Source organism: Zootermopsis nevadensis, unplaced genomic scaffold (assembly GCF_977971745.1).
Source record: "Zootermopsis nevadensis isolate Lab colony 2312 unplaced genomic scaffold, Znev_1.0 Znev_ptg000022l, whole genome shotgun sequence".
In the NCBI taxonomy this organism is placed as follows: domain Eukaryota; kingdom Metazoa; phylum Arthropoda; class Insecta; order Blattodea; family Termopsidae; genus Zootermopsis; species Zootermopsis nevadensis.
Window position 1 is genome coordinate 3,830,433 of NW_028259154.1, and position 17,675 is coordinate 3,848,107.

At 33.5% G+C, this 17,675-nt stretch overlaps 1 protein-coding gene across 7 annotated transcripts in view; it reads left to right on the forward strand.

Annotated features, from left to right (window-relative positions):
* The window catches only part of LOC110841552 (sal-like protein 1), a 223,696-nt gene that overhangs the window by 198,651 nt on the left and 7,370 nt on the right, over positions 1 to 17,675 (forward strand). Inside the window, exons 4-8 of one of the 7 annotated variants that reach the window (XM_087353453.1) lie at positions 2,168 to 2,413; positions 10,031 to 10,265; positions 10,760 to 10,905; positions 12,711 to 12,884; positions 15,102 to 16,596. In XM_087353453.1, coding sequence (XP_087209579.1) covers positions 2,168 to 2,413; positions 10,031 to 10,265; positions 10,760 to 10,905; positions 12,711 to 12,884; positions 15,102 to 15,521 — 1,221 coding nt within the window. In that variant the 3' untranslated portion in view covers positions 15,522 to 16,596. Of the gene's footprint in view, positions 1 to 2,167; positions 2,414 to 10,030; positions 10,266 to 10,759; positions 10,906 to 12,710; positions 12,885 to 15,101; positions 16,597 to 17,675 lie in introns of those variants that run through there. The other 6 variants (XM_087353454.1, XM_087353455.1, XM_087353456.1 and 3 more) reach the window with 6 other exon arrangements.

Consider the following 17,675-nt stretch of genomic DNA (forward strand, 5'->3'; position numbering starts at 1 on the left):
TCTCCAGTCGCCCAAATTATATAAACAAAAATAGGCTGCATTTGTTTCACGGTACCCCAGGCGTCGGGTGCAATGCGAAACTCACCTGTTTATTTTTTTTTCAAAATTGTATTTTAAAATCTCAGTTTGTTCAATTTCAGTTTCAAATAAAGGAAGAAATTCATACAAACTTAGCACGAGACACGTAATGAAAATGGAAGGAAATTGTTGTTCTCCTTCAAAAAATAGGCTAAAGAACAATCTACAGGGGAAAAAAGTTAAAAAAAACAGGAAAAGTTTCCTCAGACAATACATTAGCATATACATTCTCTGTGAAATACATTTTCTTGGAAATTGTTCTGAAGAAATTGACTTTATAATTATAGTCAGTGTCTCTCTCTCTCTATTTTTTGTAGGAATGCATGTGTTGAACTATTCTTTTCTTCCTAAAATTCTAAATTCTACCATAACATAATCATCCACACTGGCATCTCAACAGAACTACGCAGATGGTTAGCATGGGAAATGGCAGTTTCCAGTCACGTACGATGACCTTGAAATTGGTATGAGCTGAAGGTGGCGGGTATCGAGTAGTTTTGGGGGTTTTATGGGACAAAATGATGCATTAAGCATTCTCACTTCTGAAAAATGCAGGCTGTCCAGTTTACAAAATGTTACTAGAAATTTCAAATTGGAATTGGGTGTTTAACAAACATGCAAGCCACCACAAGTTACAAATCCTCTCTCGATACTCTTCATTTTGCACGTATGTTACATGTGTAGTGCTGAACATATTTAGTTCTGAATTTGCTTTTTAAGGCATGAACGAGACCGTGTATTTTATTAGAACCCAGAAGTGTTAAACCTTTCCTGAAACTCTCTTTGGCTATCATCGCTTTTGCAAATATACGATACTTGAAGGTGACTAAATGAATCTTTATGATGGCTTATACGTAAAGTTGTCATGTTATCGTGATCTGCTTCCCATAAAGGTAACGCAGACTTTATTCTTAGCATTTTAATTGTACTCCAGTCCCAATCCATCACCTTCGCCTTGTGAGACTTTAACGAAATTCCATTCAGCATCGATACAAAAATAATCTTCATGAAAACAGAGGATGATGAAATTTTTCATGCAAACCATCGCCATCAAATCTAACTCACCGCCCATTGCCAAACATAGATAACTTCTCCCCTTGAACATTTACCTTGAAGAATGGAAATGTAATGTCTGCCGAAACGCTGGTTAATACTCGACAGTTGTCATAGCTCATGACCGAAACATGAAGTTACGTAATCAAATGCAGTTACAAGAAATTAATGAAAAGTAAAACAGCAAATCTTAGTCAAATGTCTCAACTTATGAGGAAGAAAGCTGCGTAGTTTGATGGTTCATTCATTCTGCAGTCTGGAATAAATACTTTCACTTATAAAAGGAAATTAGACCTTTTTACTAACGGTATCAGATTCGTCAGAGATTATATTAAGTGAGATTGATGTGCATTTACGTTAAGGTCACCTAATACTCATATATTGTATGTCACTGTGTAGATTCTTGTTATGTATCTTATTTCTAAGTCTGTGTAACTTATCTGTATGGCTATAAGTAAGTTTTTGAAAAACACCTACATTTTAAAGAAATTTCATTTTAGTAGGAAATGTTAATAGTAGTTTGGAAAAAAAATTAGAAAAGGAGAGAATATCATAATACCTTTGAAATTCCAGTCATTGACTTTAATTTTTTTCTGAATAATAAAGAATTGAATTGAAAAAGAAGATGACGACGTTCTGGGTTGAAACCACGTGGACTCATAGGTGGACACCAACGTCTTGAAGAAACATACTGTCTTCATCTTCAGGGCTGAAGATGGCAACAGTATGATTCTCTGAAATGCTGGTATCTTCCTACAAATCTACGCGGTATCACAACCCAGAACAACGTTGTCATCCTCGCCACTAAGAAATCCTCAAATCTCACTTATTTCTGAAAAGTTTACAAATTTACTTACTTTACAGATGATCTGAATAACAAAAGAGTAGCATGTTCATTGAATGACTTGACTTCCCTTATGCACTGGCTGTAATGAATTATCAACAGATCTTTTGCACTAGGCCTGTTATTGACAGGTATGCTTGTATGACGTATTATGAAATGGACTTGCAAAATGTTATTTTGGATTAATTTCAGAAGAATACAGATCCACTCCATGCTCACCAAAACCCTGATAGTATCTGTGACCACTGGGGTCAGTGGCGTATCCAGCAGGGGGACCATAGTGGAGGCCGTGAAGCCAATGTCACTCAACACAAGCCTAAAAGACAGAGAAAGAGAAATGATGGAAATAAGAAAAATGGATGCGGAAAGAAGTACGCTGCATGGCTGCCCCCTCTGCTATGCAACCCTGGATACGCCGCTGACTGGACCCCCTTATTGGTAAGGGTCGTCCTCTGTCTCTCTCATGATTGCTCGCTCTTGTCAGTGTTGTTCTGCTTGTTGCATTATGATGCAGTATTAAATTTCTTATGTTATGCGTCACGTCTATGATAACACGTTTTATTCGATTAAGTGCATGAACCGATAATATAAAACAAACAATTTACAATGCTATAAATTCTGAATCACTTATTATGCATTTTTATTTGCACTATATGCATGAAATGAACACACTTAGGCCTTCTCATGTCTGTCTGCATGATTTAACAGGAGAACTGCTCGACATATTTGGATGAAATTTGGTATGGAAGTTATGTCATTCAGTACTACCCTAAAAGCACACTTCAAATTTCCTGCAATTGGCAATAACATGGTGGACAAACAGACTTGTGAGGTGGGACTGACATTAGTACCACTGGAAAGAGTACCATTCGTACGATGTTGTTTGATTATAGACTTTAAAAAAAATACAAAATATTTATTTGGTGTTTCTTTGTTTTTTTTGTAAAACAAAAACGTGGCTGTATATGAGAATAAAAATTTTGACCTCACCAGGAATTGATCTTGTGACCTTACACATTCACGTTCAGCAAGCTACCACGCCTCGTGGCATGTCAGTATTGGTTCACATTACTTAATGAAGACATTAAGACCACAAGATTTGTATCGTTAGAAACTTGTCTAATTTTTCTAATGAAGATAATTGATGTAATATTGTATTAACAATTCAGAATTTGCAAACACCGCATATATGTATTCTTAAAAACACTCTCTTGACAAGTATAAATAGAATTTAACAAGATTCTATTTTAAATTTAAATTTTAAAGCATTAAATCAACCTTATGACTACTGCAAGCTTGTATTTTATAACACATATTCTTTCATAGAAAAGAATTCTTTGCACATTAAATTCTTTTTATATGGAATTACATTTAAATTGTTTGATTACAATTTCGTTTCTTCTTAGAAGTTAATTAAAATTAAATACAGACCTTCTGCTGTCATTTTCTCTTCCTTCTGCAGTGTGTTAGATTTTAGTGCTTCTGTAGTTAATGAATGCTGATAGAGTTGGCGCAGATGTATGGATCTTTTGTGTGAATGACGTAATAGAGATCAAAGGAACCTGTGACTAATTTTTAATACAGACTTCATGTGAAGATGTAACCGGACGGTCGCTAGCATCGTAACTGAATCAATTTGGATCGTAGCTGATGAAATCTTTGCATTCAAAGAGACTGCTCTAATGGTTTCTTCACTAGGATTGTTGTCTGAGTCGTTTACCAAATAATAATACAACATCACATTAGTTGCAGTGTTGAGGCAGGTAGACCAGTTACGACAAATTAAATATGTGCATAATAAGCTAATTATTTCCAGGATGTTATAAATAACATAAAACAAACTGACGTCTAACAAATTCCTCGTACTCACATTTATCAGCGTACGGCCTAGATTTTTCGAAAGCCAGTATCTAACTCCCTGCCTCCAAATCCACGTTTATGTAACAAGTGACTGTAGCTTTCTCCAATATCTTCTTTAATTCATAATTCGTATTAATCTTTTGTCAGTTGTCGGTTCTCGATAAGCAATGGAAATGGATTGTCATGTCAGAAAGGACCCTGAATTATTTCTGCAAACTAATTATTAACCCTTTGAAGCCGAAGCTCGTCTTCATAATATTTACGAATCCAGACCGTACCGCGAAGAAAACACTACACCTCACCATTACGAAAATCAGCTGGTTAACCCTTTGAAGCCGAAGCTCGTCTTCATAATATTTACGAATCCAGACCGTACCGCGAAGAAAACACTTCACTTAACCATTAGAAGTCGAATCAGGCGGTACCACATAAGATTTAACAAAAGAACATCCCGGTCAAAGCCTTAATACTAACTTAGAGGACATTTTTTTAAACAGCGATGAATGTCATTCAGATTTTAACTTTCAGCAGTCACATGACAGCTTACCCGCAGTTCAACTGGCTGAGTGTCGTACCACTAAAAGATTGAACCCAGGAATCTTAATCCTCCTCTGAATAGGAATGATAAATTGTTTCCAGGTTATCTGTAATTAAACAAAAATTTGAATACTTAAAATGTACATGAGAAATAGTGAAATGACGAGATAATTATTTTATAGTCTTGAAAATTAATGTCATCTTATCGCTAAATTATTATGTAGACTGTACTCACATGTTCTTTATATCACATTTGCATGTTTGCTGAAATAGTCTTGTGCGCCAGTGACTGCCTGCTTCATTTTAGAGTGGTCCAGTTTTCTTAGTTCCAGCAAAATGCTACTGATTTAGATCAGGCACGATAAATGTTACAGCTGTTATTCACATATATTATAAGATGTATATTATAAATTATACATCTGAAATCAGGGAAATAATCAAGACCAGTAATCATGTACAGTCGTAGAAAATGAAGGATAATAAAACAACTTCTTCCGAAAACTTAATTTCAATATAAAATTTTGTATACAGCTTTGCTGTACTCTAACGAAGAAATTGTTCTATAAAAAAAAACACCCAACCATCATTCAGCAACTAGAGATTTACAGATTATTACTTGGGGGGACAGACTCATTTGCGTCTATTTAGGCAAACAGTTCATCACTACAGGTTTATTAATACCAAGACCAAGTCAACTTTTACGTTTAATATTTTAACAGCTGACTGCACGTAACACGTTCTTACCCTTATTTTTTATATCTTAGCATTTTAGTTATGTATTTAATTTATACATAACTGTAATGAAATCCACACATTTTTATATACATTTTTTATCAATATAATATACAAAAAGTCTGTATAAATGAGACTTTGTCCCTTATTTTTAATAACTCAATATTCTTATCTATCCATTTTATCTACAATATTAATGGTCTCCAATATTTATACGTACATTTATTTCTCTTAAACATTTAAAGATGAGTGATAATTATACGTACTATCTGCTTTAACAGTCACTAATGCTGCAACATGTTTCATAAAATTCGTAGTGTAAACAGCGATTATTTCCATAAAAATCATTAAGAAATTTAGCTTTGTGATCGTGAATTGCTGTGTTTTCTTTGAGGTACGGTCTGAATTCTTTTTATTATTTTCATTATCGTCGTCATGATTTAGATAAGCCTTAGCTTTAGAGGTTTAATAATGTATCACGTTATATGACTTACTGAAATGGATACAACTCAGGAAAATTATCACATAAACATGAACATACTAATTTAATAGTGGGTACCTGATTATGGCGACAAGGATGAAAACTTATAGCGGGTTTTTTAGATAATACTTTCATATATATCATTTTTACAATTTAGAAGACTAGCAATCCAATTCACAGAACTGTTAATATTTTCTAAAAATAGCTGTCATTTGAATATGCCTGCTTTCTCTGAGCATATTGTGGGTTAGGAGTGACCAGCTGGTCTTAGATAACAGTGGCATATTTTTAAATCACTAACCTCGAAATAAAGTCTTTCATGCAGCTCTGTAGTTTGGAGATTTAATCTCCCATTCCCTCATAATAAAGATTAATATAAAAATAACAGCTAGATGACAGATTCACAAACAAAATCATCTTATTGTGTTTTCTGTAAATTGTTTGGTATAAAATTGAAATACTAAATATACATTCAAAACTGTATTTGTCACTGTACATAATTAAATCTGATTCACAAGATTAAGACCATGTTACTACGCTAATCTAATATAAAAAGGAGTGAATTTCTCAATCATGTTTGTAATTTTCCTTTGAAATGTCGTAATCATGTTTACGTTAAGAAAGCTTCTAACATGCCTTATAAATCAAAATAAATAATTTTTAAAAATTATTACCAAGCTCGTTACTTTTAAATTTTACAACTGTAATGATGAAATCAATATTAATCACCAAGATATGTATTAAATAATTACTGAACCCATACTTTAGATACCAAACGAGTTAATTTGCGTTGTATTATTTCATATTCAATTCACACCAAAATTTTTATGTTCCTATGAGATCTATTCTACTATCTTACTTACGTTTCTTGCATTATGTGAATATTTAACCCCATGTACCTTTGGTTATAATGTTGTAGTGTATGCTTATTACAATTTGGTTTAATTAAATTATTTCTCGCACTTCGCATAACACATGTAATTAATACCAAACAATTTTTTATTCGATTTTAACTTATGTGAAAAGTATAACAGTTTTTTTGTTCGAAACCCTTAAATTGTTTTCAAACTAAAAACAAGTTTTGTGTCCTATTAGACATGAAGAATTCCCCCAAAAAATTTCTAATCACGTAACTTTCTTAGAGCATGAATCACATAAAATTAGCTAGTCCGAGGTTTGGGGTGTTAACACCTTCTAATGATGTATAGGAATGTGAGGGCAAGCAAACAGAAACTTCAGAAGGAAAGGAAGAAAATTTATTTTTATTTTATCCTTATGTGATACCAAAGGACTTGATAAGTAGTCAGATATGTGCAAAAACTGTTTATGAGCGATGAGATAAATTTTCCTTTACATACTTGAATGACTACCGTGTATTTCTGTTAAAATGTATATTCTGATATTTGATAGTAAGTGGTCACGGTTCTTCTCTGATTGGCTTGAAAAAATAAACAGTAATTGCACCAATTAATTAAAAAATCATTACAGTCCTAATATAATTGCTTGCGCGTGTTATAAAATGTATATTATTTTTAAACCCGTATAATAAACACTGTCATTAATAACAGTAATGCCAATAGTAGAAATTATAGATGAGATTAAAATAATACTACAATCTGCTGTTAATGCACAGGTTTTAAAACCACGTCGAAAGACCCTTTTTTTCAAATTTAATTGATTTTAATAATAGAATCGTGCATCTTTATATGTACTTCCTATAATTTCCAAGTTCTGTGATGCTGTCACAAAGGTTTACATTCCAAGCACATTAAATAGGATGAATTTCTATTCAAGAACTCTCAAACGGACATTAGCTCTGAACTCTACGTCAAAGAATACCTCGAAAGGTAAAAAATTTCTGAATTGAAAAGATGAATCTTGATCATAATAATTTGTTCCCACTTCATTCGTCTTCAAATTTGAGTTCCACTGTAAATGTCATAAGGGAACAGAATAAAATTAATATGCATGAGCATGATTATTTAGAACATTAACGATCATCATGCATTTTTTTGAAACGTGATTTTAAGGGACATTCATTTTCCATAAGTGGCTTTTGAGAAAGGTCAACATTAAAAACAATAAATATGTTTATAACAACAAATTACTGTCAGAAACATTAAGACTTAGATTAAAAAATAAAAATTAAAAATATCCAGTTTCCATTTTATACATTAATTAAGTGAAATCTAAATAAAATATTTTATATTTGTAAAATATTTTCTCTTAACTCTGATAGCAATATTTATTGATATTTACAGACAACATATAATTAAAATATAGATAATATAATTAAAACTTTTAAAGTAACTTAATATTGCCACTTCTAAGTACTACCTGTCTTGTCATGCTACCAATGCCATATTGGACTTTACACTAAACTTCATTTAAATTCACTTAAGTCTGTAACTATCATTTAAAGTGCAGTTAAAATATTACAATTTACAAATTAAATCTTTCATTGGTCTCTTTATTCAGAAAAGAGACGTGAGACAGTTAGAAAAAAAATTTCATTTTCCTTGTTCGGATTAAATTGAAATGGTATATCATTATATCAAAATAAATAGAATGACAAACACATAACAAATTTATAAAAATAAATTTCAAAACAGATTAAGTGGTTAAATCCTCCAGTAATAGATAAAAGGAAGATTTTGAAGGCTCATTCATTATTTAAGTACTTACTGATACGTGTGTGTGTGTGATCATTTAACATAATTTTTATCGGAATATAAAATACAGAAGAAATAATTCTGATAACAAACCTACAAATTTAAAAATTATTTTTCTTCTTAAATACTATTATCTATATCCGCTATATGATTTCTGAGGGAAAATATTATAGAAATATTTTTATTCAAATATTATATTTTGATTTGAAATGCACTATGATGTAAAATTTTATAATTAAAACTAACATTTTGTGTTGAATATATCTTTGCCCAGAGGTTTAGAGGACTGGAATAGTTTGTTCCAAAACATTCAGTTTAGAAATTGGCATGTGTGACTTCATCAAGGCTACGAAGTATCACTTATTAAATAAACTACCTACTGGTGTTTACAATAAACCATTTACCAGAAGCGTTGTCGTGAGGAGTATACGATTAGGTGATTTTTGAAATCTGAAACTGGATCAAAGTTTATGCCGGCGTTCTTTCCATTTACGTGACATAATTTTTATGCATTAAAGTTAAAAACTTACAATCGTAACAGCTAAAAATAAGAATGGACATTGTATATTGTATTAATTCAGTATAGATTGGTTTATCTAGTAAGGAACTTCTTGAAGCTGAACGTACTAACACTTATTTAAATAAAACAGCATTTGATTAAGAAGTGGTTAATTATTATGGCAGGTCTAACACAAATTATTATATTTACATTGAATGAAAGAATACACTTGTTAACAGCAGGAATTTCTTATGTATGTAACAGCATGTATCTATGTTCATATTAGATTCGTAGAGGCTAGTAACGATGCTAACAATAATATGTAAGGCGAAAAATTTCCTCTTGTGTTCGTACCCTCACATTTATATGACTTGTTAGTTGATTATCAGTCAAATTAATGAAGGAGATGATTATCCAGTCAGTTAAGGACTTAAAAACAAATGAAATAATTTTCAACTCTCCTCTCTTAAGCACTTTACATTGAATTTTATCTGGCTGTCAATATCGAGAAAATGCACCACGTGGTCACATACGCAGAGCTGATTAAACTAATGTCTGATTTTAAGTACCACATGATTTTTTGTCAGCATATTTTTGGTTGACCTCAACCCTTAAACCTCCCACCGTTGTGAAAAGGAACAACAAGCAATGACGTGACGTGTGCTCGGAAGTAAATGCTACATGAGGATGCGTCATGTTGATTATTATTCCATCAATATAAAGAGAAATAAAAATGTATTTCAAAATTATTTAATAACAGATGAATAGGAAAAGAACCATAATTTTATTTTATTGTAGTTGTATATTTTGAAAGTGAATGCCTATTAATCTGTATCTATAAGAAATGTATTAAATATTGACACAACTATAAATAAATCTAAAATTTTATATTCACAGTTATAACACAATATAAGAATGCATTTATTATAATTGGGCAGCTCGTCATGAGGTTTCTGATAGGAAATATACATAAGTAAAATTTTACATCTCCATGCAGATATTTTATTGAATATAATTAATTTAAATTAATTTCATTTCACAGTTCTCATGTTAATGAGGTTAAATCTAAACTGAAATTTCTGATACCATATAATACTTTGCAGTGTAAGTTATCCTGATATTATCGGATCAGTTAATTTAACTACGACTATATACATATTATGTTTGGTGCAACAAAAGGATTGAATTTTATTCCATTCTACAGTATCAGGTTCAGAAAAGGGTTATGTTTCAAGGAGACATGTTTAATTACACCAAGCGTCTCTCCTCTGCAGGGCAATATGAAGCAGCACATGCTGACACACAAGATCCGGGATATGCCATCACACCTCTTCGAGACCAGCAAACCACCTCCACTTCCAGTACATGCCTCAATTAATGATGAGGGAAGTAATACTGAAGAAATACACACATCTTCTTCTTTGGAATTACCACTTAAACCTGACCTGGGAATGAAAAGATCACCTCCTGAAGGGGAAGCCGTCTTGCCCATCCCAAAGCGTCAACCAGGTATAATGCAAATGCATTTTTCTTGCGACGTTTATATCTAGGTTTTTATTTTTCTGCTTACGATTAACTGCTGCTAGTGGCTTAAACAAATTTGGTGGAAGATTATCAGCTTCACTTTCTCAGTTGATGGGTTAATTTTTCACCAGATTCAGTAGTTCTCAAGAGGCTTTATTCCTTAACCAGAAACTAAAACATTAATTTGTATTAATCCAACCAAATGATTGTTTATTTTCTAACCAAACCTTCCTGGACTCTTCATGTTACTATCAATTAAAACTTCAAAGTCCAGAAGTTATATTGGATTGAGGTATATATATATATATAAGAACTCTTCAATCACTTTGCTTTTATATACCTCCCGCCTTCTCCTGTCTGTGGATTGAATAAGTATACTTACCATAGATGAAAAGGACTTTTCAATAAGCATATAACATAACTGTTTCTTATGAATGCAAGAAGCTTGATCTTAAGGAGTGTTGTGTGTGTGTTTGCAGGCTTGCCAAAGCACTTGTGCCATGTTTGCAATAAGAACTTCTCGTCCTCGTCGGCACTGCAGATACACATGCGCACCCATACAGGGGACAAGCCTTTCAGATGTACAATCTGTCAAAAAGCATTCACCACTAAGGGCAACCTTAAGGTAACTATCTTCCTGTTAAAATAACTCACAGAAGCAGGTGCGATCAGTTTAATTAAATTTGCCCCCATGAGAGCTCAAATATTATTGGGCTTGAATATGGGCGTATAGAGCAGAAAACACAAATTTAATTACAGAATAATAAAATGTCAAATTTTCAGCAACTGAAAACTGTTACATGGACAATAATGTCCGATCTTAAATACTTTTGAAACTGTGTACAAGAGTTAGAGGATAAAGGCAATTTCTGCTCCAGTTCCCAGTTTCGTATTTTTTTTTGTTCACGTATTAAAAATTCAATCAGACAGCTCAGTCAGTAGAGCAAAAGACTCTTAATCTCTGAGTTAGGGGATTGAGCCCCACATTGAGTGCCATTTATAACCAACCTTCAGCCTTTTATTGTGATTTCTACCTCTTCATTTGTAAACGCACAATTTAATCCAGTCTAACAAGCATGCCATTAAATTACAGGGTCTCTCAGGGCTGTTTATGGGTGTGGTACGATATGTGAAGTGATTGGATTAATCAGATACCACCAGGATTTAGATGTGTGTAGTGGAACATTCTTGGAATTGATCTATGAACCCCCTTGCAAGCACTGATTCACTCACCACAGAACTTCACTTAAAACCAGTGTGAAGAATACTTCATTAAACAGAATCCTACTAATGGTTAGCCATATAATTAGGGGTTGAACTAGTTACGATCACTTTACAACATTTACACTATCGCAAGAATTGTGACACACACTAATTCTAATACATGTGGGATGGACAGAGTATCAAATCCTTCTAATTTATATGTCCTTAAATTGTTCTGGGTTCTGTAGACACATTAACAGTAAACTTAAACATTAATGACTGCTCAAGTAGATACGTCTGTTGTCATAACCTCACTTAATACACTACAAACTTCCCATTCTTACAGCTGTCACTTGATTAATGAATCATTATGCTAGTTTGGTTGTACATAATTGTTTGCCAGCATTTTACTTAACACACTCTACTACCCTTTTTTGGTTTACTATTACAAAATTAGTAGCCCAACTGCCAAATGTCTAGCCTGGGCATTGAATTGACCTGAATGAAAACATGTTATTCCATACCCACAAGTTACAAAATTTCATTTTCAGTTTATTATTATTGTATTTTTATATACCTATAAATATTTTGTTTTTGGCAATGGCATTCTTCAGTTGGTGTGAGTACTGAAACACATAAATGAAGAAAACTTTTCTCGCAGCAGGTGAATATACTTTAAATAAAATACTTTCACACCGCTTCGATTAGTCACTTACTTCAACAACCCATATGATTTCTGCTGGTTCACATTTAAATACTAATTTTATATCTCAGAACTTAAAACTTTTCATGCCAAATAATATTCAACCACGTGTATACATCTAACTTATTACAAATTGTGTAACGGGAATGTGAAAATGAACAGCTAAATATGCATGCACTCACACAAACTCCAATTCTGCATGAAGTCCTGCTAGACCCATCACTATATTCAGTTGTTTTTGTCTTTACTAACGCTTCTTAAAGCTTACTAATAAATATATATATATAATAAAATTATAAAAAAAATTATTTTACAGACGCGGCTGTTCAGACTACTGTATGTTCAGGCTAGACAGCTGTTTGTTTAAATGTAACGAAGCATGTAGTAGTAGTAAAATATGTGAGCTTATCTTCAGAAGTATTAAATAATTTCACATCTTTTTTACATTACAAGTACTTTTTTATCAGAAAAGCAAAACAAAAAACTATGAAATGCCCATGTGGCAAACATTGGCTCATGTCCAGGTGCACATGGGCACTCACATGTGGAGCAACGGGGCCTCTCGCCGCGGTCGGCGCATGTCTCTCGATCTGCCACCAATACCCATGACGCCCAAGGATTCAGAGTTTCTGCAGCGGAGGCCAGATCTTTTCTACCCTTATCTGCCAGCCCCATTCCTTAATGGCATGCAGCAGAAGGTAACCACAGCATGAGCACAAGTTATACTAATGGGCATATTTTACTACTGTAACTAATAATAATGACAATAACAGCTTTAATAATGCCTTATTTCTAAAAATTATGTTGCTTTTATGTGAATACATTTCCAGTCAATGAGCATTAAATAATCCCAGAAATAAAATATGAAAAAAATTTATTTGATAAATTATCTATGATTTGTTTTAAGATGCCTTTCTCCATCAAAGGGCTAGACCGACACACACCTATTGTCCGTGGGCCACAGAGTGTAGACAAAGAATAACAACTTGTTTCTTGTTGTTAATAGTGGGAAGATGGAAGTAATTTTGTAGGGAAAGTCACGTGGAATTTATGAAAAATATTTGTGAAAAAAATTCTAATTTCTTTAATAACTGAAACATAACAACTTACTAATGTGATGCAGTAGATGCCTAGCATTTCAAGCTAGGTATGAGCTTATTGTGTTCAGTTAAAGGATTTAAGTAAGACTTCCATCTGTCAGTCATTTCCATTGTGTAGATTTATTTCCCTTCATCAGAAAGAAAGTTTGTTTATAAATATAAGTGCTCTCAAACAAGCCTGCACCGTATGCCACAGATTCAGATATTTTGTCTTACGATATTCATAAAAGTTAAGCAAATTGCCTTCTTAAATTTGGATCTAAGTTCATTAATGTAGTGTTGGTTGATCCTCCAAGCTGTAAAGTGGGTTCAGCATCTTTATAGGGTATTTTGTAAAGGTTAGCGTATGTTCCGAGCAATGTCCACAGATCTATCTGTAAGCGACTGCAAGAGCTGTTGAATGTGACTGACATACTAACCACTGTTGATCATATATTGTTGAAATATTTTCTGCCAGTTATGAAAGTAACAAATGTTATCTAAAAGCTGAATTAAATAATGATAATTTCATTCAAAATGCTGGTACATTGTTGAACAGTTCATTTAAAAGTCAAAAATCTCCCTTGCAGCTAGTTGCTTTGGTCAATGATTTATTCACAAATGACTGTCAAGGAAGCCAAACCACTTACTAAACCTACATCTTTAAAGCTAGTGTCTTCTTTCAATAAGAAAAACTGTGATTTAGTCTGAAAAATCTTGCCTGTTATATGCCAAGCGACTTCGAAACTGTGCACATTGTCTCAATATTCACTTTTGATTCCACTAACTTGAACTCTCTGAGGTTTACTCCATGTGACCTAATCACTGACTTAAATTTTGTTGAAGGATAACACAGTGGTTACTCTGTTGATTCTGGAGATGCAACTTGAGCACATGTTTATAAAGAAAGAACACCAGATCATTTTTAGAACCAGGCATAGGAAGCATACTATTAGTAATTATACCCACAGGCTTATATAACTCCAAATTATGCTTCTGGATACAACTCAATAACGTTTTAATGAAATTGTGATTCCAGTGTCTAGCCTTCCATTGAATGGAAATCTACAAGTTCAGCAAACATTTCAAAATAAAATATTGTAGCATGTGCTAACATAGTCATTGAAACAGTTGAGGTTATGTCCATTGATTTATAATTTCAGCACCTTATACTTTGTTTATGTATTATGCATGTGATGGTACCTTTATTCTCAACAAATCTCCTATTATTCTTGAAATACTTTCTTCTTTCTTGGTTTTACTTTGTCAGCCATTGATATTACTGAGGAAGTGAACTATTTCACATGAAACATACAACTTTAATAACGACTATGTCATAGCTCAGCATTTAGTATGCTGCAGATACATTTCCTAAAACATTCATTATAACAAAATTGACTACACAAAAAATTGTAACCACAAAGTCACAGCACACATATATATCACACTGAGAGAGAAAAAAATAGTATAATTTTAAATTTCAATCTGAGAGCCAGCTTCAACAACATTCATTACAAAATACTACAGTGATTAATTTTATTTGAATCACCAAAAGCCATACATTTTACAAACCTGAGGATGGTTGTTTTCCATGTTGGCAAATGCTCTGGTCCTGAAGTAGCAAGTTTCATATAGCGTCAACATCAAAATTGATCAACACTGGAAACGTACATTTCATGGCATTTATTTACATGCCACATGACATCTGATTTTGGCAGGCTGCATAAAGAATGCTGACATTCTGTGGGTTTTGCAAAACTATCATATTTATATATATATATATATATATATGAGCATGATTACTGTTCGTGTCATAGTCCATTGATTTCATTGCAGCTGAATGAGATCTCAGTGATCCAGAGTGTGAACAGCAATAATGGCACTGGTCTGAGTCCACCTGGTGGTAAATATGCCAGTTTGTTGGGATTTGGAGGTTACGGTAGATCTGACAAGCCGGTTATGTCAGAGCCCCCACAATCTCAACCAAATTCTCCACTGTCCGACAAGCCACCATCATCTCCACTGCCATTATCATTGTCTTTGGGAAGTCACCACGGCTCTCCTCCATTACGTGAATTGGGAGGAAATGACGGTCCAGATCGGGAAGCCATGTCCAGAGGAATGTGGGACCTTCATTATGACAGAAAACCACCTAGTGGGAACACTGATGAACCTGTGGATGCATCTCCATCACCACCTGGTCATGTGACACCTCACCCACCACCAACCCCTAGGGGAGAAGGACTGGCGGCATGAGACTGTTCTGTGCCTCTGCACTGAAGAGGCACAAAGACATAACATAATGGTCTACATATCTCATTATTTATTGAACTTTGACTGATGCATGAATATGAGTAGAGTTGGTGGCTTCTTGATATTTCTCATCACACCTGTCTGTGGTGCTGGTTGAATCACTGTGGCTGCAATGTTCCTATTTTGAAACTAGTCTTTATATATTATTGAGGAGAGAAAAGAGACACAAAAGGATAAGATATTTGCTGACAGGGAGATATGTTAACATTTGGTAACAAAATTGAATGCTTAAATAAGTGTAAGTACCAAAATTTACATCTTGTTTTACATCAGTTCAATAACCAATTCAGAGGAGCTACCACTGAAGAAGAACTGTTAACTCACGAGTGGGTCTGGATCTTTTAAATTATGGAGGGAAGTGTAGATTGTATATGAGCTCATTAATTGATTTTGAGAATTCAGAGAAAAATATTATTAATACTATTATTATGATTATATTAAAATATTATACATAAATATGTATGTGTGTGTGTGTGCGCGTGCGTGTGTGTGTGTGTGTGTGTGACCAGGTTGTTGCTTGGAATGGGCCACATGAGTATCAGGCTTCAATGTTGTTTGTTTTTGGGCTGGGGCAATCTGGGGACAGAGCATGGCCCATGGTCCCCATGACTTTGATTCACTGTGATACTACACCTGTAGGAGGGTTTTATGTACACGTGTGCAGAAATATGGAAAGTGTGTTGTCAAGTCAATCAGAATTAGAGCTATGGTACTTAACATACCAATTAACTCTTGTACTTACTTGTACTGTAAGTCAGTTGTCAGGAAATTGTAACTACCAATGACTAGCAAAATATTTTAAATGTTGTCAGATGTGCAGAGTACGCTAAGTAAACTGAATGATTACAATTTCCTTTGTAAAACCTGGAACCTAAACCTATCACCCAAACATCTCTCCTCTGAAAGACACCCGGGTGGTGTTCGAAAATTTGGACTGTAACTGTACATTTGCTACTGTATTTGGTGTTATTCAATTACATGCAACCACTGTTCAGTGTATTTTGCTCAGAACAGAGAATATTGAGTTTTTACTGTTGTTACCAACCCCCACCCCCCACACCCCTTGTTGCTGTACATAATGTAAATGTATATGTTAGGTTAGGTTACTGTCGAGGAAGTTTCAAGGAACTCTTTGAGATGCTTACAGGAATAAAGAAAGGCTTTCTAAAAGTAATTATTCTGTATCAAATGTGAAATGGTATTGGAGGCCATAAGAACTGGGATATAGTCATCCAGAATGTATATGTTTTGATATGTATATAAATATGAAGTTCTGGCATCTTGCATGATTTTCCTGGCTAACTGCTAACAAAACGCAGCTTAAGCATTGCCAAAAATGTAGTACATTTGATTGATGTGAAAGTTTTAGACAACTCACCCAAATCCTGTCTTAAGAAGTACAAAACCTTCATCCAGTCATCATTTTTTTGTGTTATAACCTTGCTATTGTACCATTGCACATTCCTACCTACTCAAATTTGGTAACCATTTAATGGGTAGTAACAACTCTCTGTAGTACTTTGAAGAATATAGTATTAATTTCATGTGCTTATATCAAAGCTACAGAATTAAATTTCAAGTAAACCGTTATACTATATTCGATTTAACTCTGTTAACTTTTAGTTTTCCAAATGGTGTTAGGTTAGGTTAGGTTAGTTTGAACAATTCTTCTTGGAGTAAGGCACAGCAGTTCTGTGAAACCAAACTCATATTTAGACTTCTTTGAAACCAAGTACTTTTTAAACTGAAAACTGATCTCAAAGCTACCTCAAACCATTTAATATGTATCTTCATTTCAGAAACCAAATTAAATTTTTTAAGGAAAAAATATAATGCTTACAGCTAGAGTGGACCAACAGTGATGTTCAATGTTATATCAAAAACAAATTAAAAATCTTTCAGAGGACAACTCTCCACACTTGCAGCAACACATGCCTAAATTGATCTTTGAGTTTGTCCTGCATCAACACAAATATACAGAGCATTCCATGTTCAAATAGTGGACCTTAATTCATGTGAAACAGCAGTTTTATTATGTATGTTACTTTTATATGAAATGAAAACTGGACAAATTTTTCACTTTAATAAAAGTGGTAC